The sequence below is a fragment of the Microcebus murinus genome, chromosome 26, assembly GCF_040939455.1.
Source record: "Microcebus murinus isolate Inina chromosome 26, M.murinus_Inina_mat1.0, whole genome shotgun sequence".
In the NCBI taxonomy this organism is placed as follows: domain Eukaryota; kingdom Metazoa; phylum Chordata; class Mammalia; order Primates; family Cheirogaleidae; genus Microcebus; species Microcebus murinus.
The window spans coordinates 17,738,137-17,755,872 of record NC_134129.1 but is presented as its reverse complement, the minus strand read 5'-3'; the positions used below and the strand labels follow the sequence as shown (position 1 = coordinate 17,755,872).

General features: G+C 42.7%; 1 protein-coding gene across 2 annotated transcripts in view; it reads right to left on the bottom strand.

The window, feature by feature from the left end:
• TXK (TXK tyrosine kinase) overlaps window positions 1–17,736 on the bottom strand; it is a 46,028-nt gene that overhangs the window by 5,452 nt on the left and 22,840 nt on the right. For both annotated transcript variants that reach the window (XM_075997754.1, XM_075997756.1), the window contains 6 exons: window positions 17,541–17,620; window positions 16,110–16,237; window positions 11,501–11,575; window positions 6,970–7,141; window positions 3,047–3,263; window positions 1,435–1,499 (listed from right to left, as the gene is read on the bottom strand). In XM_075997754.1, coding sequence (XP_075853869.1) covers window positions 1,435–1,499; window positions 3,047–3,263; window positions 6,970–7,141; window positions 11,501–11,575; window positions 16,110–16,237; window positions 17,541–17,620 — 737 coding nt within the window. The remainder of the gene's footprint in view (window positions 1–1,434; window positions 1,500–3,046; window positions 3,264–6,969; window positions 7,142–11,500; window positions 11,576–16,109; window positions 16,238–17,540; window positions 17,621–17,736) is intronic.

Sequence of the window (17,736 nt, the reverse complement as noted above, 5' to 3'; positions counted from 1 at the left end):
CACTTCACTCCACCTTTAAGCCTTTTATTGAGTTAGAGGTCATTCTACTTAGGTAAAGAATGAATAATGGATAACAAAGGGGGGGAAAGCATTTTCTATAGGTTTCGAGTTTCTAAAGTCTAGGTTCTGCAGAGAAGAACAAAATTAACAAAATATCTTGGAAAATGGACTGTGAACAAGAGTGAGATCTCACCACCACCACCACCCATCCGTCCATCTAGAAAAAGATCCACCTTTAGCTAGGTGGAGGGGGAAATAGAAGGAAAGGGAAAAAGTGCTAGTCTAGACATTAGTGGGTCGCTGAGTTAGGGTCCTGAACCTTGTACCCTATAAGAGCTGCCCACGCCCACAGCAAGTTGGAAGGACTCAAAAGCAAAACAGAACCTGTGTCCTCTTGGCCAGGTAGAGTTCTAGGGATGGCAGAAAGACTCCAGAGAACAAGTGGTTCTGGATGTCCCTAGCATATTTCCCCGAAAATAAGACCTACCCATAAAATGACCCTTAGCAGGATGTCTAAGCATGTGCACAATAGAAGCCCTACCCCGAAAATCAGCCCTAGTGACGGGCGTGGCTATGAAAATCAGCCCTAGTGATGGGTGTGGCTATGAAAATCAGCTCTAGTGATGGGCGTGGCTATGAAAATCAGCCCTAGTGGTGGGCGTGGCTATGAAAATCAGCCCTAGTGGTGGGCGTGGCTGTGAAAATCAGCCCTAGTGGTGGGCGTGGCTATGAAAATCAGCCCTAGTGATGGGCGTGGCTATGAAAATCAGCCCTAGTGGTGGGCGTGGCTATGAAAATCAGCCCTGGTGGTGGGCGTGGCTATGAAAATCAGCCCCAGTGAGGGGCATGGCTGCGCAGCGCATCTGCACAACCCATGCGTGTCGTCGCGGAGCGGGAAAGAACACGAGCAGCCCTTCTCATCCGCCCCGTGAGAGCTCTAGTGCTCCACAGGAGAGATCGGGGCCGGTGGCTCTAAAGGAAACAGAGTCGCAAGACATTCAGGATGGGATTCGGGGTTTGGAGAGTGAGGATGATGTTCCAGAAGAAGACAACTTCACTCTATTGGAATCAATGGAGATGGCTGTACCGTACTTACAGAAAATAACACATCCCCTGAAAATAATCCCTAGGGTGTCTTCTTGAGGAAACATAAATATCAGACCCTGTCTTATTTTGGGGGAAACATGGTAGGTAAATGGGACCTTAGGTAATAGTGACCTGAACAAAGATGAGCAAAGCCCACAGTAAATTTCACCTGCAGGTAAAATGGGTACATGTCTTGAAATTCCAAGTGCATCAGGAGGTCATGCAAGCACATCAGCACTTTCCACAGGGGAGAAGAGCAAGGCAAACCTTCAGTTTGTCAGTAGACAGATGTAAGATTCCCTTTTTGAATAAACAAAATATATATATATATACATACATATCATGTACCTCGTCATTCCAAAGTCCGAAATTTTCACTATACATGTAGAACTGACCAAACAATTCCTTGCCGCCTGTAGGAAGAAGGAAAGAATCCAAGTTCAAGTGCAAGTTTTTCTTTCAAGAGTTCCTGCTCTCCTTTTCCCTAGTTTATTTGGGCCCAGGCAGGTAATTTTTCTGGTGATACATCGATCACTGGCCTATCTGATTCAATAGCCTGCCCTCACCGCACAGATTTTAATGGTTCTTCAAAGTAAAAAAAAAAAAAAAAAAAGAAATTAAAAAGAAATGTCAACACTTTAACTTTTTAAAATGTTTACTCTTTCTCAAGAACTATCCTTGATACATAGGAAGATTAATTCAATCTAAGAGAGGTTAAGCTATGACTCTTGGCACACAAAATTAGTGTATATTTTTTTACTTATCTCAATAAATAAAAGAGGAAAGCCCAAAATACAGGACAGACAAGGCATAGGTCAGTCTGTAGCTTTGACATCTCTCATAGGTAATGAATTGAGAGATTCTATTTTAAAATGTACATTTCACCGAATATAATTATTCACAGTGATAATTTCATATTTCTTAAAATTACTTCAGTGAACTAAATATGGTACTATTTAACCCAGAAACAATATGTCTGATGCCAACATAATCCATTTCCAGCAACTTAGTCAAGAAAATAATTGATTTGGTTATTGGGTTTCATGTAGGTGAACTATTGAATAGAATTTTTCTCTTTTCAGCTAATTTGTTGTTTGATCAGTCTAGTCACAAGAGCGAGAAACTTGCAATGGGAAGACAGACAGAGCCAGTTTGGAAGATGCCAGAAAGTGCCAGAAAATACCAGCAATGATCTCAAAGCAAACTACAAGGAAAGTCCTTGGCAGGAAACAGACTCATTGTTAGCTGATATATATTAAGTGGAATGTAGGTGGATAAAAAAATAGAACACAAAGAAAATGAGCGATCAGGCTGGGAGCGGTGGCTCACGCCTATAATCCTAGCACTCTGGGAGGCCAAGGTGGGAGGACTGGTCAAGGTCAGGAGTTCGAAACCAGCCAGAGCAAGAGCGAGACCCTATCTCTACTAAAAAAAAAAAATAGAAATTAATTAGCCAACTAAAAAAAATTATATATATATATATATATATATAAATTAGCCGGGCATGGTAGCACATGCCTATAGTCCCAGCTACTCGGGAGGCTGAGGCAGGAGGCTCGCTTGAGCCCAGGAGTTGGAGGTTGCTGTGAGCTAGGCTGATGCCACGGCACTCTAGCCCAGGCAACAGAGTGAGACTCTGTATCAAAGGGAGAAAAAAAAAAAAGGAGAAGCAAGCAGGGAGGGAGGGAGAGAGGAAAAGAAAGTAAATCAGTGTCAGTGAATTGATTGGTTAGCTGGTGAGTTAGTTCAACGCATTTTTAGAATAAAACCTTACTTGGCTACAGCATTAAAACGGGCCATTAAAAATAAAAGTCACATTCCACAACAAATTGCATGAATAGGAGCACGTTTAAACATTAAGCCAAAGGATATTTTATGCAAAATATTGAAAGCAATTGTCACATCCTTCTGGATAGAGCTGCAGGACGGAAAATAGTAAGTGAATTTGCACCATACTTACTAAATCCCTATGAATGTAGCAGTTTCTCTCCAGAAATTCCATTCCTTCACATATGTCCTGGCACATACTTAATAACGTCTCCTTCCTCAGCTTCCCTTTCCTCTCCCTGAGGTAGTTGAGCAGGCAGCCGTTTTCCAAAAACTCCGTCACTATGTAAAGGGGCCTCCGCTGGGTACACACCCCGTAAAGCTGAACGAGCTTGGAATGAGATAATTTCCTGTTGAAGAAAAACATACACCCGAGATCAGAATCGTTTTTGCATTTTTACTATTACTATTGGAACACGACCGGTCCTGTTTACCATCTCTACACCATTTTCATTATCAGATTTAGATAAAAATCAACCCAACCACAGAGAAAGTAGAGCGATGTCCTTGCCATTTCATGCGCTGAGATGTTGGGTTAAGAATTTATAAAAAGAAGGCCGGGCGTGGTGGCTCATTCCTGTCATCCTAGCACTCTGGGAGGCCGAGGTGGGAGGATCGCTCAAAGGTCAGGAGTTCGAGACCAGCCTGAGCAAGAGAGAGACCCCGTCTCTACTAAAAATAGAAAGAAATTAATCGGCCAACTAAAAATACATAGAAAAAATGAGCCGGACATGGTGGCGCATGCCTGTAGTCCCAGCTACTCGGGAGGCTGAGGCAGGAGGATTGCTTGAACCCAGGAGTTGGAGGTTGCTGTGAGCTAGGCTGATGCCACAGCACTCTGGCCTGGGCAACAGAGTGAGACTCTGTCTCAAAAAAAAAAAGAAAAGAATTTATTAAAAAAAACAAAAACGGGCCGGGCGCTGTGGCTCACGCCTGTAATCCTAGCTCTTGGGAGGCCGAGGTGGGCGGATTGCTCAAGGTCAGGAGTTCAAAACCAGCCTGAGCAGGAGCGGGACCCGTCTCTACTATAAATAGAAAGAAATTAATTGGCCAACTGATATATATGGGAAAAATTGGCAGGGCATGGTGGCGCATGCCTGTGGTCCCAGCTACTCGGGAGGCTGAGGCAGGAGGATCGCTCGAGCCCGGGAGTTTGAGGTTGCTGTGAGCTAGGCTGACGCCACCACGGCACTCACTCTAGCCTGGGCAACAAAGCGAGACTCTGTCTCAAAAAAAAAAAAAACAAAAAACAAAAAACAAAAACAAAAACAAAAACAAAAAAAAAACAAAAACGAAAAGACACTTACACTCAAATGTTTATAGCAGCACAATTCACAATTGCAAAGATGTGGAAACAACCCTGGTGCCCATTGATACATGAGTGGATTAATAAAATGCGGTATATGCATATACCATGGAATATTACACAGCCATAAAAATCATGATGAACTAGCCACCTCTTGTATTATCCTGGATGGAGCTGGAGCCCATACTACTAAGTGAAGTATCCCAAGAATGGAAAACCAAACACCACATGCACTCACCATTAAATTGGAACTAATCAATCAACACTCATGAGCACACATGATAGTAAACCTCAGCAAAAACCAAGCTGGAGGAAGGGGGGAGAAGAGGAAGGGTAAATTCACACCTAACAGATACAGTACATGCTATCTTGGTGACGGGCACACTTACAACTTCGACTCAAATGGCACAGGGGCCCATTCATGTAACCAAAACATTTGTACCCCCATAATATTCTGAAATTAAAAAAAAAAAAAAAAAAGAATTTAAGCAGTACTTCCAAAGCCACTGTGGATCTAGAACATTATGTGCCCCGTATTCTACTTGTCAGAATTTTATTTTTCTCCCCTTCACTTTGTAAGCCTTTGGTTTGCTCTTTACTATTTCTCCCTGCCCAGTCTCATAGACTTCCTTCATGTTCCTTGAATGCAAACTTTCCTAACTGCAGCTGTGCAGATAAAAAAAAACAAAAACACCTCCAGACAGACAGGAGGGAGAAAAGAGTGATTTATGCACATAAAAAAATGAAAATGAAATTCTAAAGAACAAAGCCATTAGAAATGAAACTTTTAGATTAAGTTGGAGACTAAAAAACACTTATCAACATGAAACCTTGCATTGTGTCTTTTTTTTTTAGACAAAGAACAAGTTTCCAACTTGCTTTGTGTTTAGTAATCAAGCACACACACACACGAAAAGTCCTTGAATTCTGTGTACTAAAACACACCCAGAACTTTCCAATCATCTAGACTTGAAAAGCTTATTGTTTCTTCTGGGGAATAGAATATTCAATCTCGAAAGGCCTTTTATGCCAACTTGTCATCATGAAATATAATATTCAAATTAAGGGCTGGAATTTTAGAAGATGTATAATAAGCCAATTCTCTGTTAGTAAAATTTTTCAAAGCACCTCGAAAAGTTACCTCTTCTCCTTTTCATTCTTAAAGGTAAAATAAAATTAGAGACTCGGGAAGATTATTTCTAATACCTTAATGTGTAGGAGTGATTACTGACACATTCCCATAAAATTAGTTTTTGAAAACACTCCAGTTCATGGAGGAAGAGAGGCATTCAAAAACCTAAACATGATTTTAATTTGAAGATATATATATATATATATTCATATATATTTTGTCTGATTTACCTTTCAAATTCATAAAGTGTACTTTCAGTTAAGGGATGCACTTTCTTTTTTATTATTATTTTATTGTATTTTGTTTTTTTGAGTCAGAGTCTCACTCTGTTGCCCAGGCTAGAGTGCCATGGCGTCAGCCTAGCTCACAGCAACCTCAAACTCCAAGCGATCCTCCTGCCTCAGCCTCCCGAGTAGCTGGGACTACAGGCATGCGCCACCATGCCCGGCTAATTTTTTTCTATATATATTAGTTGGCCAATTAATTTCTATTTATAGTAGAGATGGGGTCTTGCTCTTGCTCAGGCTGGTCTCGAACTCCTGACCTTGAGCAATCTGCCCGCCTCAGCCTCCCAGAGTGCTAGGATTACATAAATGTGAATTTTTAAATGAATTCTCAGACCCCTTTGCAGGCTTCTCCAGTTCTCCTTTGCTAATTATTCTCTTTCCTAAGTGATTGCATCAAGTTTCAGGGTTTTAAATATCATCTCTGATGATCACTTGCAAATTAATACTCTCCATACTGACCTTGCTCCTGAACCCTAGACCCATATATTTGCCTGAACTCTTGGTCACACTTGGCTTTCTAATAATAGGCCTCTCCAATCCAACATGCCCAGAGCAGAATTCCTGATTTTTTTCCCCTGAACCTATTTAGTCTTCTGCCAGTTGAAAAACCAGTGCCAACCTCTGCCTGACAGTATATACCCAAACCTCGGCGTGTCATCTTGTCTCCTCTAGTGTCCTTCCCCTACCTGCCACATTCAATTTATCATCAAGTCTTTTTTTTTTTTTTCCCTTGGGTTGCCCAGGCTAGAGTACCGTGACATCAGCCTCGCTCACAGCAGCCTCCAACTCCTGGGCTCAAGCGATCCTCCTGCCTCAGCCTCCCGAGTAGCTGGGACTACAGGCATGTGCCACTATACCCGGCTAATTTTTTCTATATATTTTTAGTTGGCCAATTAGTTTCTTTCTATTTATAGTAGAGACAGGGGTCTCACTCTTGCTCAGGCTGGTCTCGAACTCCTGAGCTCAAGCAATCCTCCCGCCTCGGCCTCCCGGAGTGCTAGGATGACAGGCGTGAGCCACCTCGCCCGGCCAAACACCCATTATTGAGCTGAAAAGGACACACTGGCTTGTCACTTTCATAGATTGAATTCACTCATTGGTCCAGTGAGGTAGATACTGTTATCCCCATTTTACAGATGTGGAAATCAAGGCCTGGAAAAGTGAGAGAACTCACCCAGGTCACGGATAGATCAGATAATCTGCCTGGGGTTATACAACTAGCCTGGGCAGAGTTGGGGCTCAAATCCAGGTATTTCAGACTCCAAAGTCCCCGTGTTCTTTCTGACACCAGGACAGCGTGTGATATTTATGTGGGTGCTGTTTGTACTCACATCATCACTTTAGCTTCTTCAATGAAATCCTCTTCGGACATGGCGCCTTCGTTGATGGCTTTGATAGCCACCTGCACATGCGCTCGCCACTCACCCAAATGGACCAGCCCAAACTGGCCACTTCCAATCTCCTTCACAAAAGCCAGCTCAGACGGATCTATCTCCCACTTTTCTGGAAAAGTGAAAAAAAAAAAACAAAAAAAAAACATCCATGTTACAAGGAGGGAAAATGATGTTACAATTTTAGAGCTGGAAAAAATTTAGGAAATTACCTAGATCCTATTTCACAGAGAGGTTCAAAAAAATTAACAAACGAGCAGAGAGGATCTGGAACCATCTTTAAGATGCAGATTGTGGCTTAGACATGAAATTCAAGAATTTGGGTTTTAAAATACGAACTTGACTTACTTGGCGAGGAATGAAAATACAACAAATTGTGGATATCAATACACACTCTCTGTTCTCAAAGACAGACACGATGAAACACATTTCTGCACATTTTTTTTTTTTTTTTTTTTTTTGAGACAGAGTCTCGCTTTGTTGCCCAGGCTAGAGTGAGTGCCGTGGCGTCAGCCTCGCTCACAGCAACCTCCAACTCCTGGGCTCAAGCAATCCTCCTGCCTCAGCCTCCCGAGTAGCTGGGACTACAGGCATGCGCCACCATGCCCGGCTAATTTTATATATATATATATTAGTTGGCCAATTAATTTCTTTCTATTTATAGTAGAGACGGGGTCTTGCTCTTGCTCAGGCTGGTTTCGAACTCCTGACCTCGAGCAATCCGCCTGCCTCGGCCTCCCAGAGTGCTAGGATTACAGGCTTGAGCCACCGCGCCCGGCCTGCACATTTTTTAAAAGGAAACCTACCAAAACTAGGCCTGGGACCTCAAATGTTTATGTCACCAGTCTGTTTTTGTCCTCGTGAGTAAACTTGTAAAGCAAATAACACCTGTAATACCCTTTTTCCCCATTTCAGTTGCCTCTACTGTTCTCACTCCAGCCCTAAAGGGCTTTTCTTCCTTGATGCCTTAGGAAAAAGTCGGATCAATTTGTCTAACAAACATATTCAGTGTTAGAATTCTAACCCACATACATCTAAGAGTATATTTGAAGTTAATTTTTTTTTTTTATTATTTTTTTTTTGAGACAGAGTCTCGCTTTGTTACCCAGGCTAGAGTGAGTGCCATGGCGTCAGCCTAGCTCACAGCAACCTCAAACTCCTGGGCTCAAGCGATCCTCCTGCCTCAGCCTCCCCAGTAGCTGGGACTATAAGCATGCGCTACCATGCCCGGTTAATTTTTTCCATTTTTAGTTGTTTGGCTAATTTTTTTTTCTGTTTTTTAGTACAGATGGGATCTTGCTCTTGCTCAGGCTGGTTTCCAACTCCTGAGCTCAAGCGATCGTCCCGCCTTGGCCTCCTGAAGTGATAGGATTACAGGCGTGAGCCACTGCCCCCCTGGCTTTTTTCTATTTTCAGTAGACACAGTGTCTTGCTCTTGCTCAGGCTGGTTTCGAACTCCTAACCTGGAGCGATCCTCCCGCCTCGGCCTCCCAGAGTGCTAGGATTATAGGCACGAACCACCGTGCCCGGCCTGAAGTTAAATTTTTTACTCTACGTTTCTCAAACTACTCAAAAAAAAAAAAAAAAAAAAACTTTTTAAAATAGCGCTGTTTGAAAACTATCAAATCTTCTTTTTAGCATCTACTTTTTATGTAGCAACACCACCATCTGCTGGACCTTTAGCATAATGCAGCTAAAAGAATTATAAAGGCTGATAGCGCCTGTACCCACTGTGCAAAGCATTCTGCCTCCCTGTAGCAGGTGTGTTTTAAAAGTAACATGGGGGTATATATTCCTGACCTTGGAACTGGTGTAGATTTATGCAACAGAATATAACCATAAAAAGAAATATTGATAAGTTACACTTCATAAAACTGTTCATCAAAAATACCCCATTGAGGCCAGGCACAGTGGCTCACACCTGTAATCCTAGCACTCTGGGAGGCCCAGGCGGGAGGATCGCTCAAGGTCAGGAGTTCGAAACCAACCTGAGCAAGATTGAGACCCTGTCTCTACTAAAAAAAAAAAATAGAAAGAAATTAATTGGACATCTAAAAATATATAGAAAAAATGAGCCGGGCATGGTGGCACATGCCTGTAGTCCCAGCTACTCGGGAGGCTGAGGCAGGAGGATCGCTTGAGCCCAGGAGTTGGAGGTTGCTGTGAGCTAGGCTGACGCCACGGCACTCACTCTAGCCTGGGCAACACAGTGAGACTCTGTCTCAAAAAGAAAAAAAAAAAAAACCCATTGAGATGGTAAACAGTTAAGGCATAGACTAGGAGAAGATATTTCTTTTTTTTTTTTAATTTTAACAATTTAATATTTTATATTTTTTTCTTTCTGCAGATAGGCAATTGTCTTCTGAAGAGAAGATATTTCTAAACCATAACCAACAAAGAATTCCTATGTATTCTGAATATAAATACATAAATTAGAAAAAGACATATAACCCAACTTGTTAAGGGTAAGAAGTTTGAATGGAGTATTCCCTCACAAAGAGAATATTCCAACGGCCACTAAACCAAGTTGATCAAAATAGTCAGCAGAGAAATGCAAATTTAGACCATCATGAGATACTACTACACACTCATCCGACTGGCTAAAATGTAAAAAAAAAAAAATGAAAACCAAACAAACAAAAAAACCAACAAGGATTAGAATACTAAATATTGGCAAGGGCAAAGGTATGGAGCTACTGGAACTCTTTTTTTTTTTTTTTTTTTTGCTTTTTTTTTTTTTATTTCAGCATATTATGGGGGTACAGATTTTAAGGTTTCAATAAATGCCCATTTCCCCCCCCCACTGGAACTCTTATACTTAGTTGACAGGAGTGCAATTTGGCATGAGCCCTTTGGAAAATTGACTGTATCTACTAAATCTGAGCATGTGTACTCCCTAAGGCCCAGCAAATTCTTCACGTAAGCATGGAGCCGAGGAACGTCGGGGCATAAGTTGACACTCCACGCCATCAAAAGACACACAGGAATGTTCAGAACAATATGATTTGTGAGAGTCAAAAACTGGTGACAGCCCAAATGCCCATGTACAGAAGCCACCGTGATGTAGTGACACAACGCACTACTACAGCACAACGAAGTGCACCTGCTGTGCCCAACGCCACGCGTGACATCCACACACGCAACGAGAGGAAGAAGCTAGATGCCAAAGAGTGGCCTGCGTCTGGCTCCATCCATGCAAAGCAGTTAAAACCGGGCAGAACAAACCAAGCTTACGAATTGGGCACCGTTCCATATGCTTAAAAATGTGAAAAGTTTATTTTTAAGGAATTAAAAGTGACCGCGTTGAACTTAAATAAATTGCTATTTAAGTGGGACTATTTATTGTATATGGTGTCTATGGGGCAGAGGAATGATCCAGAAACCAAGAACAGCCTGAAATCATCCTTCCATCCCAATTAACCTAATGGGACCCTGAATCCCAGTTACTTGTTACACAATATAATTGTGTTATCAGGGGTTTTTGTTTCTCAGTATATCCTGAGCCCCATTAATGAGATATATATATTTATATATATTTATATATATAATTATTATATATTTATATATAATTATTACTTTATTGCCCAGGTTAAAGTGAGTGCCGTGGCGTCAGCCTAGCTCACAGCGACCTCAAATTCCGGGGCTCAAGCGATCCTCCTGCCTCAGCCTCCCGAGTAGCTGGGACTACAGGCATGCACCACCATGCCCGGCTGATTTTTTCTATATATATTAGTTGGCCAATTAATTTCTTTCTATTTTTAGTAGAGATGGGGGTCTTATGCTTGCTCAAGCTGGTTTCGAACTCCTGACCTCAAGCAATCCGCCTGCCTCGGCCTCCCAGAGTGCTGGGATTACAGGCTTGAGCCACCGCGCCCGGCCAATGAGAGATATTTAAAGGAATAAAATGTCACCAAATTAAACAACAGGATTCACTGGTACTTATTGATTCTCACAGATATACAAATACCGTATTTGCAAGAAAGTGATTCAAATTAAACTTTGTGCAAGTTCTATCTGAAAAAAAATAAAATAAAAGTGAAGAAAACACTTTTAGCAGCTCTTTTCTGTAGCTTCTCTTGGGGGTAGCATTTCCAAGCCACTCTTGTAACCAGAGAGCAAGAGGCAAAACATTCAAATAAAAATAACTTCTCAACCTCAGCATTGACCTAAAATAAAAAAAATAAATAAATAAATAAATAAATAAAATAACTGTAACTTATAATAGATTAATGTTCCTACTAATGTATAATGAAATCAGAAGTAAAACTGAAAGATTTCTCCCCAAAGTTTAAATTGCGCTTATGAGATGTGTATATTTAAACATCTCACAGGAGGGGAATTTAAACTTTGGGGACAAATGTTTCTAGATACACACTTCAAAAGAGCTGAGAATTTAGAAAGCCTATAGGAAACTTGGCGTAAATTCTTTACTGGGTTTGGCATTGTACTTCCGCACGCCTGCATACTATACCGTAGCTAAAACCAGCCGTGGCCGGTAAGCAGCTGCCCATCAGCCCAACAGGATATCTGAGACGGGTCAGGAGACCTAAGGAGAAAGAAAAACCAACATTTCAAGCCTGGTTGCTAATATAGAAGAAAAAACTAAACAGACTAGAAGATAATACCATTCTTTAAATACTTAGGCAAAAAAAAATTGTTCTACAAGTTAGTCTGATTATTTTTCCCATTTGAAAACTACTTTTCATAAAATAATATGTGCTTCTTGTACACGATTTAAAGAAGCTAAAAACAGGAGGGGGGAAGGGCATTTATTGAAACCTTAAAATTTGTACCCCCATAATATGTCAAAATAAAAAAAAAATATTCATTAATAAAAGAAGCTAAAAAGAAAAAGCATAAAGATAACCAAAAAAAAAAATGCCTTACAAAATCTTAGTATGCAGAAATACCCAGTTAGCATTTTGCTGAACATCTTTGCAAAAATCTCTATATCCATAGTCAAAGGGTATACATATCCAACATGTTTTATAGAAATGCAAATGTTTTGTTATAAGGTTTATGTGCTGAGCATGTAATTGATATATGTCAATGACCATAAACAGAACCTTAAAGTTGTTTCCAAGATTTCTCTATTGTATGTACCCATCAAATGATCACCTTATAAACTGTGATTTCCAAGGCAAAGGGTGTCCAGAAAGGCTGTACTAATTCATTCAACCACCAACAGTGTTTGTTTGCACCCATTTTCCCAAGCATGATGGTGGGAACCGGAGCAAAATGCAGGGGGTGGCCAGGCGCGGTGGCTCATGCCTGTTAATCTAGCACTCTGGGAGGCCAAGGCAGGAGGATAGTTTGAGGTCAGGAGTTCAAAACCAGCCTGAGCAAGAGCAAGACCCCATCTCTACTAGAAATAGAAAGAAATTAATTGGCCAACTAATATATATATATATATATATATATATATATATATATATAAAATTATCTGGGCATGGTGGCGCATGCCTGTGGTCCCAGATACTCAGGGGAGGCTGAGGCAGGAGGATGGCTTGAGCCCAGGAGTTTGAGGTTGCTGTGAGGTAGGCTGACGCCAGGGCACTCACTCTAGCCTGGGCAACAAAGTGAGACTCTGTCTCAAAAAAAATGCAGGGGTAGGGAGAGACAAGACATTATACTCATGAGGTAGGCAGTATTCTGGTTATGATGAGCTTTATAAGCCACACACAGGTGCATTCCATTGTCCTGCAGGTGAGAGGAGCCATTGAAAGGCTCCAAATGGGAGGGCACAGTCGGATTGACAGTGCTGAAAGATCATTCTGGCACCAGCTTAGAAATGGATTGAGGGTAGATCCAACCTTGGAGACAATGAGACCAGTTAGGAAGCCATTGCAACTGACAAAGCGAGCAATGATTAGGGCAGCACTCCGAGGCGAGAAGAGGCAGGGATCTATCTATAAGAGATACATTTAGGAAATGAAATTAATTGCACTTGACAATTAATCAGAAGCTAGGTGTCAACAAGGAACAGAAACATCTATTTAACTCCCATGGATCTAGCCCCTGTAATTGGCGGGATGATGGTGTCTTTGCCAGAGAGAGAAACAGAAAGAGGAGACTGGAGGGAGACTGATGGTACAAGATGGAGCATTCTACTTTGTCATTGAAGTTCAGGAGCTTTGGGATGGCAAGTGCCTGTGTCTACCAGGCAGAAGAGTTATGCAAAGGGAAAGGCCCAGGGTGAGAAGGAAAGTGATCAGGAATGGGTCCTTGCAGAATATCAATGTTCAAGGAGAGAGAAGCAAGACCCATTGCAAAGACCCACTTGGTATAATCTGAGATAGAGAAGACCAAGAAAGGATGGCGGCGTCAAACCATCTAGAGAGCAGGGCGGGACATTCAGGGAGCGACACTGCCAGATGTAGCAGAGAGGAGCTGAACACACGAGGACTAGAAAACATCCCATCCCTACGTAGCCACGTGGGGGTCTGCAGTAAAAACACGGAGTGGTGGAGGCAGACGCCAGGTCTCAGATGTTTAGAAAGCCAATCGAAAGTGAGGAAGCAGAGGTGGCAGGTGTGGACATGTTTTTCCCAAAGTGTGACTTGCAAGAGCCATGCCTAAAGGGAAAAGGGATCAAGGCGGGGTTTTGCCTTTGTTTCTGGGATAAGAACATCCAGAAGTTTCTCCCGGCTGTTAGCCAGTCCCCAGATAGGCAAGTTGCCCTGAATCCTCTCCTAACCCCATTTGGATGCTTCCTGTCGTTTCCCTGGTCAACCCTACAGTTCTCTCCTAGATGGTCTGTTCAAAATGTGAGAATCTGCCTACTATTCTGGTTCCTCTCTGGGGAGGAGGAACCTGGGTCCAGTTGGAAATCTTGATCCTGTCTCTACTCTTTTTTTTTGAGACAGAGTCTCACTCTGTAGCCCGGGCTAGTGATCCTCCTGCCTCAGCCTCCCAAGTAGCTGGGACTACAGGCATGTGCCACTATGCCCGGCTGATTTTTTCTATATATTTTTATTTTCTATATATTTTCTCTATATATTTCTATATATTTTCTATACATATTTCTATATATTTCTATATATTTTCTATATATTTTTAGTTGGCCAATTAACTTCTTTCTATTTTTAGTAGAGACGGGGTCTCGCTCTTGCTCAGGCTGGTCTCGAACTCCTGACCCTGAGCGATCCTCCCACCTCGGACTCCCAGAGTGCTAGGATTGCAGGCGTGAGCCTACGTGCCTGGCCTCTATTCTTAATACACTGCTCTACACTTCTTATTTTTCAAACCTAGCTTATCACTAACATCTTTTCATGTCTACACATGCTAATGTAGCTCGTTTTTTTTTTTTTAACCTCATCACCGTAATCACTCTTTCTTAAATTTTTTCTTTGAGGGATGGGAAAGAAGAAGGAGAAGGAGAAAACTCAGCACTGGTGTCCTGATCCTCTCTCCAGCAACGGCCATGGTCTCCCTCGCCCCATCCAGACATTCGCCCCTCCCCCGTAACCAAACTGCCAGTGACCATCTAGAATATTCACACAGACTCATCCCATAAGTGGATAAAAATTTCCCTGGATACATTCCTGATATTTATGAATAGAACTAGTATAATGGAAAAGTGACCTCTTTCCAAGAGGGATTTTTCCAAAAGGATTTTTCTTTTTGTCAACATGACTTCATGAGAGAAATCTAAAAAAAAAAAAAGGGCACTGCATGACAAGAAGTCAAAATAATATGCAAGGTTACAGCAGGTTCCAAACTCTGTAATGCTGAGATAAGATTCCCCCATGGGCTCGAAGTGGTCCAGCACAGGTTGGGTGAAGGCTGAAGGCCAGAGATATGATTGTAATTGTGTTGGAACTTTCTGGAATCCTATAGCTTTCCTGAAATGACAGGTTTGCACAAATAGCGATTACTACAAATAATGGCCAGGGGAGTGGGTTAAATATGCCTCTGATATATTTAGGCCAAAACATAACTGTGAAAAGCTGTTTTCTTTGTCACTTTTTCTGTCCTCCAAACAAGTAAGAACAGAGAAATGAAAGATTTAAGGGTCATTTTCTATTATAATTTATCTAAAGTAGGGAGCAGATAGATTTGTAGAGGCAAAGAAAAGGAAGCATCATTATATTTTTTCTATATATTTTCAGTTGGCCAATTAGTTTATTTCTATTTTTGGTAGAGACGGGGTCTAACTCTTGCTCAGGCTGGTCTCGAACTCCTGACCTTTGAGCGATCCTCCCGCCTTGGCCTCCCAGAGTGCTAGGATTACAGGCGTGAGCCACTGCGCCCGGCCTGGAAGCATCATTATTTAGAGTGTTTGAAATTCTATTACATTTACCCCTATGTAAATTCCCTGAACAAATGCATGATGATTGAGTGGCCATTTGCTTCACTGTCACCTCTTGTTTTTTTAACCAAACAAAGAAGCATAGATGTGGAAGAGAATTTTTCAAGACAGGTTGTATTTCAAGCTCTTTTTTTTTTTTTTTTTTTGAGACAGAGTCTCGCTTTGTTGCCCAGGCTAGAGTGAGTGCCGTGGCGTCAGCCTAGCTCACAGCAACCTCAGACTCCTGGGCTCAAGCGATCCTCCTGCCTCAGCCTCCCGAGTAGCTGGGACTACAGGCATGCGCCACCATGCCCGGCTGATTTTTTCTATATATTTTTAGTTGGCCAATTCACGTCTTTCTATTTATAGTAGAGATGGGGTCTCGCTCTTGCTCAGGCTGGTTTTGAACTCCTGATCTCGAGCAATCCGCCCACCTCGGCCTCCCAGAGTGCTGGGATTGTATTTCAAGCTCTTAAGCCAGACGTCCTCAAACTACGGCCCAAGAGCCACATGCGGGCCACCTAGCTAGCACATGTATCTGGCCCTCTGGGTGTTCTTGCCACCGCTGCCTGTCCTGCTTAGCAGCTGCTGCCTGTCCTGCTTAGCAGCCGACTCGTCCTGGGCCCACAGTGCGCACTCTCCAACGGTCTGTGGGACAGTGACCTGGCCCCCTGTTTAAAAAGTTTGAGGACCCCTGTTAAGCCATTATCTGCAAAGAGATTTGGTCCTGTGGGCTGCCAGGGACCTGGCTCCCTGACCCTCCCACCCTCCCTCCCTGACCCTCACTTACCTGCCGCGTTGTGCTGGTGGTACCAGATCAGCTCGGGGATTGATTGAAAGAGGTGCCTTTCAGCCACATACCACTGTCCCGAGTCATTCCTTTTGATCTGATAATGCTTTATGGTGGCCTCCGTACCTCTGCGATCAATGAGATGGGAATTAGTAGACAAGCGAAAGGTCACTTTGGAACGAAGCCAACTCATTAGGACTCAACCGGACTCCAGTTCTAAAACTGTCATCCTAGCAGCGCTACCCTGAAGGACAGATGGCCCAAATTCATGAGGGGTCTCATCCTCCCAGGAAAACTCCTCCACTAAATGATTGAGGCCTCGGAATCAAACGCAACTTTGGCCAAAGTTGTCTGAGTGACAAGACCAGTGTCTGAAGAAGTCGAGCTCATCACGGACACTTGTAACCATAATATTGACTCTCAAGTATTGGCCACACGAATGAGCCAATGCACTGTGAGAAGATGTGAAATAAGGAAGGGACGAAAACAATATAGGGTGCGATCCTGAACAGGTTACTACCGTGGGCAACTGCCACTCCATCCGTCTAGGGACCTGGGAGGGGCTGAGGGACCCAGCTTCTAATTGTCACACTAAAGTGCAAAGAAGCTGAGCTGTTTCTCCACCAATTCCCCTTCTCATTGATGGAAAAATTCTCCTGGGATGTCGCTTCCAGCCCGGCCATGGGGCCCACAAGTTCCCCAGCCAGAGAGCCTCTTCAGATAGAAAAACACACAGGAAGTTCTCCGAGTGCAAGAGAATTCTCTGCAGGTCAACTCCAAAAAAAACCAAGGGAGAGGAGGAATGCCCCACCAGTGTCTTCTACAACGGATCCAACCCCCTTGGCTTGATGCTTGAGAAGAGAAAGTCAAGAGAGGTCAAAGTTGACTCTTGTCCAATATCACACAGAGCATGTTAGGGCTACATCGTGGACTGGCTAGTTTTCCTGACTTCCAGGCCAGCCATCTTTTTTCCATGCTAGCCTCTCGCTTGTATCTTCTGTGTCATGATAGCTCCCTAAAAAAGATTGTCCCAGGACTTATGTCTAAAGTCACCGGCCACGCGCGGTGGCTCACGCCTGTCATCCCAGCACTCTGGGAGGCCGAGGTGGGAGGATCGCTCAAGGTCAGGAGTTCGAAACCAGCCTGAGCAAGAGCGAGACTCCCGTCTCTACTATAAATAGAAATAAAAGTAATTGGCCAACTAATAATATATAGAAAAAATTAGCCGGGCATGGTGGCGCATGCCTGTAGTCCCAGATACTCGGGGAGGCTGAGGCAGGAGGATCACTTGAGCCCAGGAGTTGGAGGTTGCTGTGAGCTAGGCTGACGCCACGGCACTCCCTCTAGCCTGGGCAACAGAGTGAGACCCTGTATCAAAAAGAAATAATTAATAAATAAATAAATAAAGTCCCTGAAACCACAATTGCTTACCTTCTAGCTCTTATAAACACGGAAATTGTGTAGGATCCCAAATGTCTTGAATCTCTGACAATAAACGCACCTTCTTTAGACTGCAAAACAATTCGTTTATTGTACAAATTTATTCCTTCTTGGAAAGAGAGACAAACCTACATCTCAGTAATGAAAACCAAAGGTACACTGACTTCTTATAAGTCAGTGACTTACT